This window comes from Meriones unguiculatus, chromosome 17, assembly GCF_030254825.1.
Source record: "Meriones unguiculatus strain TT.TT164.6M chromosome 17, Bangor_MerUng_6.1, whole genome shotgun sequence".
NCBI lineage: Eukaryota > Metazoa > Chordata > Mammalia > Rodentia > Muridae > Meriones > Meriones unguiculatus.
The window spans coordinates 27,244,507-27,261,321 of NC_083364.1; the positions used below are offsets into that span (position 1 = coordinate 27,244,507).

The 16,815-nt window shown below is 45.5% G+C and overlaps 1 protein-coding gene across 1 annotated transcript; it reads left to right on the forward strand.

The window, feature by feature from the left end:
- The first annotated feature begins 5,512 nt into the window (after positions 1–5,512).
- Positions 5,513–15,845, forward strand: Hrg (histidine rich glycoprotein). Its single transcript, XM_021636163.2, has 7 exons — positions 5,513–5,755; positions 7,939–8,049; positions 8,765–8,855; positions 11,577–11,743; positions 11,937–12,017; positions 13,511–13,612; positions 15,179–15,845. The coding sequence occupies exons 1-7, from the start codon at positions 5,540–5,542 to the stop codon at positions 15,779–15,781; spliced, it is 1,371 nt and encodes a 456-aa protein (XP_021491838.1). The 5' UTR covers positions 5,513–5,539; the 3' UTR covers positions 15,782–15,845.
- Positions 15,846–16,815: the final 970 nt, after the last annotated feature.

Here is a 16,815-nt window from a genome sequence, read left to right on the forward strand (position 1 = left end):
TTGCTGGGAATTGAACTCAGGACCTCTGGAGGAGCAGACAGTGCTCTTACCCACTGAGCCATCTCTCCAGCCCTTGTTTTTTTGTTTGTTTGTTTGTTTGTTTGTTTGTTTTAATGATAAAAGGGCAATGTTGTTAGATGAGGCACTGTAGAAAACCTCTAGCTTTCTCTTTTTATTGAAAAATTCATAAAGTATAGTTTGATTACATTGCTTCCATTACCAATCACCTCCCAAATTCATATTCTTTCTCTTAAAAAAAAAAAAGGCACATAAGCCAGGTGTAACGGTGTACGCCTATAATCCCAGCGCTCTAGGAGGCAGAGGCAGGCAGATCTCTGTGAATTCAAGGCCAGCCTGGTCTACAAAGTGAGTTCTAGGACAGCTAGAGCTACACAGATAAATCCTATCTTGAGGGTAAGGGAGGCACATAGACACACAAAACCAACCCTCCCTCCAAAGGCACAAAACAAAGGAACAAAAATAACAGAAGACCATGGAGTCCATTTTTTGTCGGTTAACTACTCCTGAGCCTGAGGTCTGTCCTGGGGTGGGATCACCCAGTGTCACTCCTAGCAGTTACCCTCAATTGCAAGCAGCTTCTTAGTTAGGGGTGTCCGCTTCCCTCTTTTCCATGCTAGACTTCTATCTGGCTTGAGCTTATGCAGATCTTGTGTGTGATGCCACACTCTCTGTGACATCATATACCCATTAGCCCTGCTAAATCTGGAAACCGCTGTCACCTTGGAGTCATCTACCACCTCTGGCTCTTAGAATCCTCCCACTTCTTATTCTCCACAGATCCCTGAGCCTGGAGTTTGAGAAAGTCATCCTATTAGGGCCTACAAAGTTTCAAATCTCATTAACATGTTGGGTACAGGTTCCATCTTGTGGAGCAGGACTTAGGTCCACCCAAGAAGTGGATGGTTGCTCCCATGTCTCTGCCACGATTGCACTAGTCGATCTATCTTGCAGGCGAGCTGCCATTTTAGGTCACAGAGTTTGTAACTGTGAGAGACTGAGGGTTACTTTTCTTCTCCAGTAGTGTGCAGAGTACCTTCCCAGCACCAGGAATGCTAGTCAGTAAGGAGAAGCGTCTAGTTGAGCATCAGGTCAATTTCTTGTTTGATAACATGAATGTTTAATGTCTTGTTTCTTAGTTCATTGAATTATTTCTATATATGTGTATAGAAATATATATGTGTATTTCATATATATATGTAAATGATCCTCATTTTGTGTTCATTGGTGTTTTGTCAGTGTCTGTGTCTGTGTAAGGGTGTCACAAGGCCTGGAACTGTAGTTACAGACAGGCATGAGCTGCCATGTGGATGCTGAGATTGAACCCAAGTCCTCTACAAGAGCAGCCAGTGCTCTTAACCACTGAGCCATCTCCCTAACCACCTAATTTTTTTCTTTCATTTCTCTTAATTACTTTGATCTCTTTGTCAAGCAGCTCATAGTTCTGCATTTTTTACGGTAGATTTCTGGTGCTTTCTTTCCATGACTGTATTTGAACAATGTGGCATTTGTTAGTGCCTGCATATTTGAAGAAGTGGGAACTTGTCGCTGTCATTGTAGTCAGAACATCTGTAGTTTCTTGACAGGCCACCTAATTTGGTCCACAAATGGGCTTCCTGCTTGAGTTGTTGGACAGCTAGCCTGTTGCTAGAGTGTGGTGGTCAGTCTGTTTTCCTGTGAAAGTGTTTCCATGAATGAATAATATTCAAATTGGTGTTTAGGAATAAGTGATCTCAAAACAGCTCATCACCACCAACATTCCCATCACAGATGAGAATCTCTTGAGTACTGTATCATGGACTCTCCTACCCCATTTTCTGTTTCTGACCTCTCATTTATCATATCAGACAAGGTATGTGCTCAGCTTTACAAATAAACACATTTCCTTAATTGTCTCTTTGCCTCCCCTATGCTTAAAGTACTCGCTTGGAGTGCCTAAACTATTTCCAAAACTATAGCATCTTTTCATCTGCCTGGGGTCTTGACAGTGGGCCCTTTCAGTGAGACAGGGTCACAAAGAAGAAAATTCTGTGTGTGTGTGTGTGTGTCTGTCTGTCTGTCTGTCTTGTGCCATCCATTGATGACACCAGGTACACCACTTTCCATTTTTATATAAACCCTCAGAACAACCACTGAAGAGACCAAAGCACTCATCATAACATTCAGTTGTGACCATCCTTTTTTCTATATTTAAAAACATCGTGGAACCAGTTTCCTCTCAACTGAAAACACAGGTGCACATATGCATGCAAGATTAGTCAGCATCTGACAAGAAGCAGAAGGGCTACATGAGGGTCTGTAATAAACCCTTTAGGCCAGGGAAGGGAAGGACAAAAGATTTTGAGGTGCCTGGAGGATAGCCACAATAGAAGTCCTTTAGCATCTTGGCAAAGAAGGCAGGAAGAGAAGTGGGCTTCCCAAGCCCAGTGTGAGCTGAGCTGCAGATCAGGGCCAGCCTTCGGGGAGCAGCCTCGGTGACAGCATAGAGGATCTGAGGCTGATCACCTGGATAAACACTGCTGCCTCTTCCAATCTGCGCTCCACCTTGGCTCTTTGAGCCCAATAGTAAATCGGCTAACAGGGAAGCTGGTATTCACTAATCCCTGGAAATCCTGGGAAATAGGGCCAGATAGAGAAATCAAACAGAGGCAGATGTGGGGGCAAACAGAGAAAGATCATCACCAGCTCCAGCAGAGGATTTTCCTAAGGGTAGTCTATAATCCACACTGAAAGAAGGGTGGGGAAGGGCCTTGGGCTTTGTGACTCCCTCTAACTATGACCTTTTCTTGACTAAGTTCTTAAAGAAGTAGGCTGTTCCCATACTCACCACTCCTTACTCACCGTTTTTTCTTTTCTACAATCCTTAGACTAAGGTCAAAGCAGAGTCTTCATTTACATTACTCATGCTCTTCGAGCTGTGGCCATGCTGAATGGTCTACTCTTCAAACTTCCTCAAGCAGACATCTTCCCACGTCTCTGTGCCTCTTGCCTTGACAGAAACACCCTCTTCTCAGAATTCCAAACCTGAGTTCCATTTATTCTCTAGTTCACCTCTTAGATGCATACAGTTTATCTAGTTTTCAGTTCGCAATCTTCTTCTTATAGTCTGCATATTTCATGTGAGTAAGCCAACCAAGGTCCTTGTCAAATAATCAGTGGTTTGCAGGTTGCTAATGCTAATTGCTCTGGGACCGTAGGTGTCAAGCACATAAATTTGATTATTATAGTGTCTTCTTAAAAGCACATTGAATAAACAGGCTGAGTACATAGTCTTAGGTCTTAAGTGACACAAAGTTTATTTCTAACTCTGCCTATGAGGCTTAGCAAGAGTTCCAGTGTCTTAGCATTAAAGAGATATTTTCATAATACTGTATCTCTACATACGGACTCCATCAATGTGTCTCTGCCCTAGTTAGGTTAGTTTTTTTCTTTTTTGTTTGTTTTGGTTTTGTTTTTTGAGACAGGGTTTCTCTGTGTAGCCTTGGCTGTCCTAGACTCACTTTGTTAACCAGGCTGGCTTCGAACTCACAGAGATCTGCCAGCCTCTGCCTCCCTGAGTGCTGGAATTAAAAGCATGTGCCACCACCCCCAGCTCCACTGCTAACTCTGACTGAAGGGATCGGCACAGGCGCACTAACATTCTCCTTCTGTCGGACATGAGACCCAGGACTGTATGCTCTGCAAGAGTCTATCACCAAGAAGTATCTCAGTCTGGGTTTTTCTTAAGGTTCTTCAAATGTTTTCTAAGCTGAAGGCAAGGTCGGTCACCATGGCTGCAGACCTTCACGGTAGAGTTTTCAGGAAGAAGTGAGATGCTGTGAGGACACTGTTGCCGCCGTGGGGAGGAAACCTGGGCAGGTTCTCTTGGATTCTTTCAGCAACTGCAGCTTCTGCAAGCATGGAGCTTCCACACTTTGGAAGACTTTGAGAGGGGCTCCTGTATTCAGCCCTATTCCCAGCACTGAGCCCTTCTCCAAATGGGATAGTCAGCTAACTTCTCAGCCCCTTTTTGTGTCCCCATTGACTTCCTTTGTACCATTTGCTTTAAGAGCCACAGGTAACTTGGGTGGCATGGGAGTGGCCCCTAGTTATAGCATGAACTCCAGGAATTGTAAGCAGAACCAGTTGCCCAGCACTTATTCTGTGCCTAAGCTTGCAATCACTGACACAGACATGGCTTCTTGTTCACCGCACAGAGCTGTCAAAAACTATCAATTCACACTTTACAAATAAAGAAACTAAGAGTCAGCGGATGTGGTAGTTTGACTGAAAGTGGTCCCCTCTGCTGGATATTTTTATGTCAACTTGACACAAGCTAAAGTCATCTGAGAGGAAGGAGCGTCAATTCAGAAAATGCCTCCACAAGATCATGCTGTAGGCAAGCCTGTAGAGCATTTTCTTAATTAGTGATGGATGGGGGCAGGCCTAGACCCTTGTTGGTAGGCCACCCCTGGGCTGGTGATCCTGGGTTCTATAAGGAAGGCTGAGCACACAGTGAGGAGTGAGCCAATAAGCAGCACCCATCCATGGCCTCTGTATCATCTCCTGTTTCCGGTTTCTTGCCTTGAGTTCCTGTGCTGACTTCCTTCAATGATGTAGAAGTATTAAGTATATAAACCCTTTCCTCTCCAAGCTGCTTTTGGTCATGGTGCTTCATCACAGCAATGGGACCTTAACTAAGACACCCCCATTGGCTCATATATATTGGGATGTTTAGTTGTCAGAGAGTGGCACTACTTGAGAAGGATCGGGAGGTGTGGCCTAGTTAGAGGAAGTGCGTCACTGGGAGTGAGCTTTGAAGTTTCCAAAGCCCAAGCCAGACCCAGTGATTCTCTCTTCCTGCTGCCTTCAGATCCACGTGCAGAACTTTCAGTTACTTCTCCAACACTGTGTTCATCTGTGTGTGCTGCGATGCTCCCAACCATGAGGGTAATGGACCAAACCTCTGAAACTATAAGCCAGCCCCAATGAAAGGTTTTCCTTTATAAGAGTTCTTGTGGTCATGGTGTCTCTTCACAGCAACAGAACAGTGACTAAGAACGAGGGGTTCTGCAGCATTACACATCAAGAGAGCAACAGCACCAGGGTTAGAGATTCCCATCTGATTCCACAGCCACAGCTGAAGGCCATGCCCTTCAAGAGGCATGCGCTACCTCCCTCAGATAATGCTGAGTTCCACTGAGGAATTTTATCGCCGTAATGCAAAGATGCAGCTGGTGGGAGAGATTCCCAACTGAGACAGATACAAAAAACTTACTCTCAACTCCATCACCACACCACACAATAAGTACTTATGGTCAAACACACCCTAAATCAGCTGTCCACAAGATATAGCCATGTTTGGGCAAACAATGATTTTACCCACTCATCAGTGTTATGTCTCAACTTTTTCTTCACTAATTATTTACAGACTGTTGACAGATATTTGAACCTGGGGTCAAGGTGAACATCCCCAGTTATACAACAAAAATCTATAAAGACCTTTATCAATTGAGTGTGTGTCACCATAAAAGTCTCTGCTATGGTGGACCGAAGCCCGGGATGGTTTAGCACAATGAAGGTGCTAACCTCAGCTTTGCTTCTAGTCATCCTGCAGAGTGTCCACGCCCTGAGTCCCACCAACTGTAATGATTCCGAGGCTACGGCTGAGAAAGTTCTAGACCTGATCAATAAAGGGCGGAGGAATGGCTATGCTTTCCAGCTGCTGAGAGTCTCTGACGCTCACTTGGACAAAATGGTGAGAAACAGCCGATAGAGAAGCTGAGCTGGGCGATCCTGTGTGAGGGCGAGGGGGATGGAGCCCCTGAGCAGACTGCTTTGCATAATTAACGGCTTTGTCAGGCTTCCTCTTTAGTTTCTGAGGCTCGCTCTAAAGTGTTGGGTTTGCCTCTGAACTAATTTTTGTTATTGGCATGTTGTTAACTATGCATCAGTCTGAAAGTACCTAGAAGCACTTTATGCTGAGCCCATAGAACATTAGACACTTTGGAGAGAAAACTAGAGTTACCTGTGCACCTCGAGGAAATAATAGCCCGCTAAACGCACATAGGCCAACTGTGAAAAACAGCCTATGTTTTGTGACTGTGTGTGTGCCAAAGGCATTGCAGCAATTTAATGAAGGGAAACATGCTGGTGGGTTCTGGACCACGGGTGGGATTTGAATAGGTGTTCCCAAGCGCATTATCTCCTCTAGGAGAGCAGGGAATCAGGAGGTGTATTACAATACTTTGAATAAGCAAGTAGGGAATTCTGGAACTTCAACAGGGCTCTGGAAATGCTAGAGTTGAGTGTGACACTGGAAGAAAGTGCAGACTTCTCCTGAAGCCAAGCAAGCTCACTGCTTCATTTAGATTATATGAACGGGTTTGATGGGCTAACGGGGACTGTGGAGAGATGCCGTTTCCTCTCACTACAGCGGTAACAGGAACGACAACAACAATTTCGTACATCTTCTCTGGTGGAGCGTCTGAAAGCAGGACGCCAGGCTGAGGACAACTGCCTCAGTTGATGACACACAAAACAATTTGTAGTTTTCCCAACACTGGATAAGGGGAGGTATTGCAAAATGCAGAAAAGAGGAACAGTAAGACAATGAACACTGTGATGACCACCTGTCCCACTCTAAGCTCTTTGCCACATTTGTCAGACCCAGGATCAAAGAGCATGGTGCTGCTTCTGGATGGCAATACAGAGAGGTGGGAGGAGGGACACAATGAGACTGAGGTGACAGGGACAGAAACTGAGAAGCTGTTCATGTATCCAGGAATGTGGAAATGAAGACCAGACTGAAGCAGTGACAGAGAATAGGAACAGATAAGACATGAGAGACATTTCAAGGGAAGTCCAGTTAGCCTGGTTTTTGATGGGCCAAAGAAACTGATAATTGCAAGATGTATTTCTATTTTTCATTGCTTGTTTTCTTATGCTCCTGCTACTAGCTCAAACTGGTCTTGAACTCTTTGTGTTGTTGTTATTGTTTTGGTTCTTCAAGACAGGGTTTCTTTGTGTAGCCTTGGCTGTCCTGAACTCGCTTTGTAGATAGGCTGGCTTCAAACTCACAGAGATCCACCAGCCTCTGCCTTCCTGAGTGCTGGAGGAACAGGCGTGCACCACTGCACATGGCTGGTCTTGAACTCTTGATCCTCCTGAGTTTTGGAATCAGAGGTATGAGCCAAGTGCCCTTGCAATTTACAACTGTATAGCCAGAACACAAGTAAATGGTCAATGAAGCCATTGAGAAAGACAAAGGAACTCCACAGAGATCAAGAGTAGGGAACAGGTTTAGCTGCAGACAAGATTAAAGGGGAAAAGACAGTTCAGGAACAGAGGACAGGACCAAAGATACAAACCAGATGAGGCAGTGGCTACTGTCACTTTTAACTCTGGGCTTGCACTTTCAACACCTATTCAAACCAATGGGCCATTTAGTGGCAGATTTTTAAAGGTAAAAGAAGCCTGTAATCTCAGGACTTGGGAGTATGAATCAGAAAGATCAACTCAAAGCCAGCCTGGGTTCTTATGTCCTGGGGTCCTGTTCTTTAAAGGGAAAGAGAAGAAACAAGGGACAGGGAAGGGGAGAAGAGAGAAAGAGAGGGGAGTGGAGGAGAATGGAGGGAAAGGAAGAAATTGCTTTTAGTATAAACAAAAATAGAGGCTGGAGAAATGGCTCAGAAGTTAAGAGCACAGGCTGCTCTTCCAGAGGACTTGGGTTAAATTCCCAGCACCCACGTAGCAGCTCAGAACTGTCTATAACTCCAGTTCCAGGGGATCTGACACCCTCACACAGACATACATGCAGGCAAAGCACTAGTGCACATAAAATAATAAACAAATCATTAAACACTAAAACAGACTAAAACAGAAACCTTCTGGGCTCCGTCACCCTACTGACCTGTTCTTCATCTCCCTCGTTGTCCTTAGGGAGCCGCCACTGTCTACTACTTCATCCTAGATGTGAAAGAATCTGATTGTTGGGTCCTGTCCACAAAACCCCAGGATGACTGTCTTCCGAATAGATGGCCATCTGAATTAGTAAGTAGGGGGGCCACCCTGTCCCTCCTATCATTCTTCCATCTACTCTGCTCACTCAGAGGAGCGGCATGTTGGGCCACCACAGTGGGAAAAGCTTCTGATGCCTTAAGACTCGCGAAGATGGTATTAGCCTTGAAAAGTACTCTTGTGGCCTCCGGGGATAGCGCCACCAGCTTTGAGTCCTGGGAAAGTCACCAATCATCCTTAGACTGCAGTCTTCTCAACTCTAACGTGAGAGAGTTGGAGTAGGTAGACTCTGAGGTCATTTCCAGGCCACACGGTCTATGAATTAATGAATGGGGAATTGTGTGCCACGAAGACTGGTCCCATTAGCAGTTATGGCCACCGCTGCAGGGAGGAATGAGGGCTTGCTGTGCTTTTGGACCTGGATACTGAGGCCAGACTCCCCGTCACAGGAGAGAACCCAAAGCAATAGGCAGACACCGGATGTCTGATCCAGAAGTGAGACTCTTACACGCCAACCGGCTGTCTCCTTTGAAAATCCGTGGGGTATGGTCACAATCCATTTAAACAGATGCTCTTGTAAGGGTTTGGGGTACCAATGGTGTGCAGCGCACCATCCTAAGGTGACAAGACTGATGGAAAAAAACCCAATGCATGTTAAGTGAGATGGTATAAAACGGCCTCTGTGTTCCCTCACAAGCAGTCTGGGGAGCAGAGCTCCGTACGGGCTTAAAATCCTCTTGTTTTACAGGTGATTGGACAATGTAAGGTAATAGCCACAAGATACTCGAACGAGTCTCAGGATCTCAGAGTGAATGGCTACAACTGCACCACAAGTTCAGGTAAGCGTGTTGTCGTTCTGCGTCTCCCGGAAGTCCCGGACACAGACGAGTATTCTAGGTCACACGCTCTCTGGTTCCGCTGGGGGTGCGGGAGAAAAGGGTTTTCTCCGAAACGAGTATTATAGCTCTTTTCAAGCTGCCATGCTGGCAGCAGAGGGTTACAGCTTTTAGGCTACGCTGCTGGCCCCAGGCCAGGCAGCAGCAGGCTGCAGGGAGCCTGGAGCTCCAACTGAGCCAAGCCAAGTGGCTTCGGAAGCCGGACTTGGCTCCGGGAAATCTGGTGGCCTCGTTGGGAACGGCCGACAGCCTTGACCCGAGTTGAAGGCAAGGCGGGAGCTTGGCCCAGAGCAAGCCTGGCTAGGCAGGGGAAGGTGAAGGCTCAGCGACAAAGCAGCTAGTCTCTGACGGTCAGGGTGGAGGAAGGGAGGGAGAGACAGAGAGGGTTTGTTTTGGGAAACCGGAAGTAGGAGGGGCTTCAGGGGTGAGTGTGTTTGATTGGCTGGGGTTAGGAGGGCCAGAGATGCTTCATTTACAAGCAGCAACACAGTCCTCTCCTAGGAAGGGAACGCAGTACTTAATTATCCTATGGGGGAGGGGAGAACTCAGGTACTGTTAGAGGTATGGGAAAAGGTCATTCGCTGAAAGCTAAGGTACCAAAACATCTCATTAGCATGGGGGAGGGTATTTCCAGGCATCCCCCGGTGCACACTGAGTTATCAGGAAAGGGTCTTCCTGAAGGCACTCCTTAGAGGATCTGGGGTTTCCTCAGATCAAGCTGGAAAGAGGAACTCAGGTGAGGAAGGGAGTTGGTCATTTTAGCATGGGGCTTGTTATACCCAGTTTGAGAGCCCCCAAAAGATCTCCAGGAATCGACTCCGTTGCAAAACACATGAGGGTCTTTTTATTGTAAATTACAAGCTGCAGCTTGGGCCTACACAGCCCCACAGCCGAAGGGTGGGAGCTGAGCGCGCGGTCCCGCTGAGCGCGCGGTCCCCAGGTTAGTTGGGTGATTAATTCTGGTCCATCCCAGCATGCCCAAGGCAGGGGCAATTCCTGCCTGGCAAGCATCTATTGGTCAAGATGTTATATTTTGAATCGATTGGCTATAGGAAGGTTCCCAGACCATTAATGACCTGGTGTCCCTCCCTAGGGGGAGGGTCCAGTTTCCTAGCAACTGTATCTCTAGTGGGTGAGGAAAGAATGCAGTGAGGTAGCTCTCCCCTCAGGGCATTTACTAACTATTTTATCGCACCTACTCTACATCTTAAAATCGCTGCTATTCGCTGCTACTTTATCTTTTGGTCTCTCAGGCTCAGCGGCTGTCCAAAAATGCCAGACTTTGACCTTAACAGCAGGGTCCAATAGGTCATCTGCTGAATTGCTAAGTAATTCCAAATTAACATAGAACTGAACTTGATCATACAGCAGTATTCATTATATAACATTAGGAACATGAGAGAGGGCCTTTGCCCTGGCTTTCTCCAGTAGTACACATTCTCCTGAAAGTAGACAGAGGACAGTTCCCTTTCTCTGGTAAACCTCACCTAAAGAGATTTAATACAGAGATGCGGGGATTTAAAGAGGCAATGCATCCATCGAAGAGACTTAGCTCTAATGATAGGCTGGCCTGATTGAATTCAAACCTCACTATTCACCTGTGACCTCAGAGTCAACGCTGTTGCGATGAAATCATGTCTTCATTGTGTCTAGGTTTTGTCCCCAGGGCCATGCAATCCCCAATGGCTGCCAGCCCCAATTATTTTTATTTCCAAAGTAACTGTGACTTGGGGAACAGGTTACCTAACCCCTTTAGGCTTTCCTTGTTTTAGAATTCTTGTTGGAACTCTATAGGATGAGCGCTCTGCAGAATACTTAGCACTTGATAAGAACTGGCCTCAAGAGTTAAAAGTTCTACATTACTCTACAGTATACAAGGTAGTTATATATTGTATTATATAGTGCTAAATCATTTTGGTTAATCTCACACAAGGCTCTGAAGTAGACACTGTGAAACTACCCATTTTTAGAGATTAAAATAATAGCAGCTGGCAAAGGTTCCACACACAGTGTGTTCTCAGAAGCACAGGGAGACATGGCAAAGAGATGACTATCTCTAAATCTCTACAGTGTGGGCCCGATTTATTTTTTCCAAAAGAATTGGTTCTAAAAGGGAAAATTTGAGCATGACTGGACATGGTCAATGACCCAACAGCTTCTACAGAAAGTTACTTAAAGAAAGAAAAAAGCAAGGCATGATGGGACAGGCCTGTATTCCCAGTACTCTGTAGGCCATTGAGTCTGAGGGCAGCTGCAGGGTGATTCCCTGCGGGTGAAAAAGAAAGGAGGGAGAAAGAAAGAGTGGGGAGGAGGGAGGGAGAGTCCTGAAAGAGTGTGCTGAATCTTTTCTGTCACTTTACCTGGAAGCTGACATTCTCTTTTTTGGCAAAGGTGGGAAGTGCAAATTAAAACATCATGTTGTACAAGCCAGAGTGGAAAGGGCGTCATGGGTGGACCAGCGGGGGGTGGAGGGGCAGGTGGTGTCTCTGCTGCTGGGCTGACTGAGCTTGACAGGTTACTTTAACCTTCAATAGTCCGCCTGTAATAAGGAAGCTAGTGGCATCCTCAGTGCTGGGCTTATATGTGCCGCATTCAGACCTGGCCTTGACACTGCTGCTTCCAACTCTTGACACCGTGGCATCGCTGTCTGTCTTCTCCCTCTAGTCGATTCAGCACTGAGCAACACCAAAGACAGTCCCGTACTCTTCGACTTTTTTGAGGATTCTGAGCTCTACAGAAAACAAGCCAATAAAGCCCTCAACAAGTACAAAAGGGAGAATGAGGACTTTGCCTCTTTCAGAGTGGAACGGGTAGAGAGAGTTATAAGAGCGGTGAGTTTCTGTCAAGTGCTGATCTCTTATCACTGATGTAATGCATTTTCATAAGGAAGACACTAAAGGAAAATAGCATGCATTCATCATCTTAATTCCCAGAGTGCTTTACAAAATGTTGTAGGATGGGTACCTATTACTTTTTCTCTTAACTTTCTATGGTCCTGAAACTATGTCGGTTCCTCTGTTCTAGAGAGGAGGGGAAAGAACCAATTACTACGTGGAATTCTCTGCCAGGAACTGTTCCACACAGCATTTCCCCAGGTACCCTCCAGTAAGTATGACACACGCCTGTGAAACACTGTTACTTAGAAAGGGCTCACTACTTAGGAGGCTCCACCAAATGTTTCATACACCTGTTCACTTACTGACACTCACACCATCCTAGCAGGTAACACTCACACTCCCTCTGATTTGCAGATGGGGAAATGATGCCGGGTATTTCCTCACTTCAGTCCTCGATCAGCAGGTGTTGGGTCACAGTGGTGGGAAAGCAACAAGACACACTGGTGTCTTGGTGTTTACAGAGCACCTCCTCCTATGTCATTGTCTGCCGAGATTCATGACAATTTTGCTAAAGAGATGCAAGTGTATGGTTCTGTTACCCTGTGATGAGAAGACCTAAAATCTTTTTTGTTTTGTTCTGTATTGTTTTGTTTTTCAAGATAGGGTTTCTCTGTATAACCTTAGCTGTCCTGCACTCACTTAGTAGACCAGGCTCAAACTCTGCCTCTGCTGGGATTACAGGCGTGTGAAATCTTAACCACTTAACCTGTGCACCCTTAGCTGGACGTTTTAGCAAACGGGAACTCAGCTCTGATCTCAACTCCAGGGCTTTCCTGGGGTTTAATGTCATATTCACCTTCTCCGGCCAGAAGGGAGGAAGCAGTCACTGTGTCTGTCAGGTTCCAACTGCTCAAATTTCCCACTTGTGCCAGTTTTAGATCCCTGCTCAGAAGCCACAAAAGTCAAGCCATTCCTCCTCCTTCTCTGTGTTTATGTGGTATTAAAAAGCCACTGCAGAATCGTGAAGGCTGAGAAGGGATTCTAACAGCCTCACCTCATTTACAAACACTGAATTTCAGAACTTCTGCACAATTTATTTCCCACTGCTAGTAAATGGGTAAAGCCACATATAAGTCCGTTTGACTTCAAAACTGTACAGGCAGCCTCAATGCATAGCTTTTTGTAGAGATGGATTGTCTCCTTGTCCTTTGACAAATGGGCTTAGGGGCTTCTGGAACACAAAATGCCAGCCAATTAGGGCCAGCAGACATGCACATTAACAGGGTCCAAGCAAACCCATCTTTGCAATGGCTCTGCCCTTGCCAGCACTTCAAGTTACACAAATCTATCTTCAACAGCATTCCCCATCCTCCCAGGCACAAACTAACCAGGTCTTTAGTGCAGAAACACTGGCGTATGTGTCCCTAATACTACATACAGACATACAGTACTCGTGTCTGCTCATGGAAGAAACCCACAGAAGCCTGAAAAAGAGAAAAAAAAAAAAAAAGCCTGTGTGGCCTTACCTTACCCAAGTATTGACTGATGGGCGTATGATAGTATGGATTGCCCTTAGATTTCCTTGTTTGCTTTGGGTGTCGAGTATGTGAGGCAAGGAATTCACCAGGAAGATACAGCCCTTTCCTCTTATTCATTTAAAGCTTTTCTCAGCTAGAAGCCTTCACACCCCTGTGCTCACACACACACACACAGTCACTGTGTACTCCTCTTACATACACTAACAGGCATCTCCCTCTGTAGGTCTTTGGATTCTGCAGAGCAGTTTTGTCCTACAGTGTAGAAGCAGCGGACTTGGAAACCCCAGAAAACACTGACATAACCTGTGAAGTCTTCAACTTTGAGGTGGGTTGGCTAAGCATCCTTCATTGTGAGCAGGACCAGGCCAAGTGATAATACAACACATACGACATTTGGTTCATTTGGCTCTTATGATTGTGTGTGTGTGTGTGTGTGTGTGTGTGTGTGTGTGTGTGTAAAAGAGAGAAATACAGAGACAGAGTCAGAGGGTAGGTTTGTTGTTACTCAGAACATGGCCCTATAAATTTTCTTTATTTGTATTATATTTGTTTGGTTTTGTTTTTGAGACAAGGCCTCACTGTGCAGTTTTGGCTGGCCTGGAAATCACTATGTAGACCAAGCTGGCCTTAAACTCATAGAGATCTGCCTGCCTCTGGCTCCCATGTGCTGGGATTAAAAATGTACTCTGCCACATGAAACCATATGTACATCACCAAGCCCAACTTTTTTTTTTTTTTTTTTTTTTTTTTTTTAGTTAAAGTGTGTTGGTATACAATTGTAATTCCAACTGAAATATTCCAGATGAAATAGAAGGACACCCAAAGCGGAGGACTTGGGGAGATGAGGGAGGAAGGGATGAGGGAGGGAGTTAACAGCTGTGATAAAAAGTGAATCAAATGTGATTAATAAAAATAAATAATTTTTTTAAAGGAAAGAAGAACAGCCACGTTTCAAGCCAGCATGAGCCACAGAGAAAGACCCAGTTTTTTGAGTTTTTGTTTTTTGAAGCTAAAGTTGAGGGTTTAGAGGTTAAGTGTCTGGAAGAGTGTCTTAGGACTGTGTTGGGAATGTCAGACCTGTCAAAAGATGCTACTTTACTCTTTTTGTTTTGTTTTGTTTTGTTTTGTTTTGTTTTGTTTTGTTGATACAGGGTTTCTCTCTTAGCCATGGCTGTCCTGGAACTCACTTTGTAGGCCATGCTGGCCTCCAACTCACAGAGATACACCTGCCTCTGCCTCCTGAGTGCTGGGATCAAAGGCATGTATCATCATGCCTGGCTAAGATGATAATCTAATAGACAGGTATCATTCTTTGACAGAGTTTCATCACTTGTCACTGAAGTGAGAAAAATAAGGATAATACATTTTTTCATAAGACAGCATGAAGTCCTTCCAAAGGATACTCTTACTCTGTAATCATCTTTCTCATTTGTCAAAATAGTATTCTTCTTGGGACATAATAATGCTATTCAACAACAGTTTTCTATTTCATTTTAAATGTAATTTGGCCAGGAAAAAAAAAAAAGTAAGAACCAGGACTGGAGAGATGGCCCAGCAGTTAAGAGTACTAGCTACTCTCACAGAGAAACCAGGGTTCAATTCCCAGCACCCACAGGGCTCACAGCTGTCTCTAAGTCCAGTTCCAGGGAACCTGGGGCTCTCTTCTGGCCTCCACAGAGACTGCATACATACACAGTGCACAGACATACATACATGCAGGTAAACTCCCAGACATAAAATGGTAATATTTAAAATATCAACGGCTTTTTTTTTTTTTTTGTATCTTACATCTTAAATCAATCTGTGAAATCTTTGAGAGCCTCCAGCCTATGTCAAGTCTAACATCTGACTCCTTACATAGTTACATTCATGTCTCTTTTTCCTCTGCCAGGATCATCAAAACATGAGTGTCCATCCTTCCCATGGACATCACCCCCACGGGCACCACCCCCATAGACACCATATTCACAGGGACCACCCCCATGGACACCACCCCCATGGAGACCATCCCCATGGACACCATCCCCCTGGACACCATCCCCCTGGACACCGTCCCCATGGACATCATCACCCCCATGGACACCATCCCCATGGACACCATCCCCCTGGACACCGTCCCCATGGACACCACCCTCACGGACATGAGTTCCATAATTATGGACCCTGTGACCCACCTTCCAATAGCCAAAGTCAGAGTCACCGGGGCTTTGGCCCACCACATGGCCACTCAAGAGAAGCAGGTCTAGGTAAAGGACCCTTTCCTTTCCACCAACGAGAAATTGGATATATCTACCGACTCCCTCCACTAAAAATAGGTGAAGTTCTCGCCCTTCCTGAAGCCAATTTCCCCAGCTTCTCGTTGCCAAATTGCAACAATCCCCTACAGCCAAAGATTCAGTCCTTCCCCCAGACAGCCTCGGAGTCATGTCCTGGGAAATTCAAGATGGAGTTCCCGCAGATTTACAAGTTTTTTGCATATGTGCCTCCAAAATAAAACCTGATTCCTTGGTGGGAAGAGAACAATGTTCTGGATAAATAAAATGTGAAAGAAATGGAAAGTATAGCTATTTTAACTTTATTTCCCTACTTAGCAAAGTATGAAAAAGAGGCCAGCACAAGGCAGGCAAATGGAAATGAGAGGAAAGACGTCAATGCTATGAGTCACAGTTGAGCCCTGCCACTGGGTATTGCGTCAGCTGAGGCAAATCTCTGATGCTCAGAAGTTCTCTCTTCCTTGGGCTAACTCCCTAATTCTAGGGTCTCTGTTCCCAGTTATGCTACAGCTGAGTGGATTAGCTTCTTTTCTGTTGCTTTGATAAAATACCGTGAGCAAGGCAACTTCTGGAAAGACGGTTTATTTTGGCTTATGGTTCCAGAGAGATGAGAGTCCATCACGGCAGGGAGGCATAGCATCAAGTGGCAGGCGTGGCGACAGGAGCAGGGAGCTGAGAGCTCACAGCTCAAGCACAAAGCAGAAAGAGCTAACTAGCAGGGACACGAGGCTTGTGATCTCAAAGGCTGCACACAGTGACATGCTCCCCCAACCCCCGCCAGGCCACACCTTCCAAACATCCCCACGCAGAACCACAAAGTGGGGTCCAAAGTTCAGATAACTAAGCCTGTGGGACAGTCTCATTCAAACCACTACACTGGGCATACCAAGAAAGTATATGTTACTTTTTAAAATGTATTATAAGAGTGACTCACATCGCCTCCTAGTGATTTCTTGTCAAAATTCCATTATGAAACACTTAGTAAAATTGGCTGGTCAGGCAGCAGTGATGGCCCACGCCTTTAATCCCAGCACTTGGGAGGCAGAGGCTGGCAGGTCTTTGTGAATTCAAGACCAGCCTGGTCAACAGAGTTCCAAGACAGCCAGGCTACACAGAGAAACCCTGTCTTGGAAAACCAAACACCAGCCAAACAAACAAAACCAGCTACCAGCTGCAAAGAGAATTTTAGCATAATCATGATCATAAATTCAGACGTTCAAGAAATATCACTTATGTTCCTGTTAATCCCCATTTC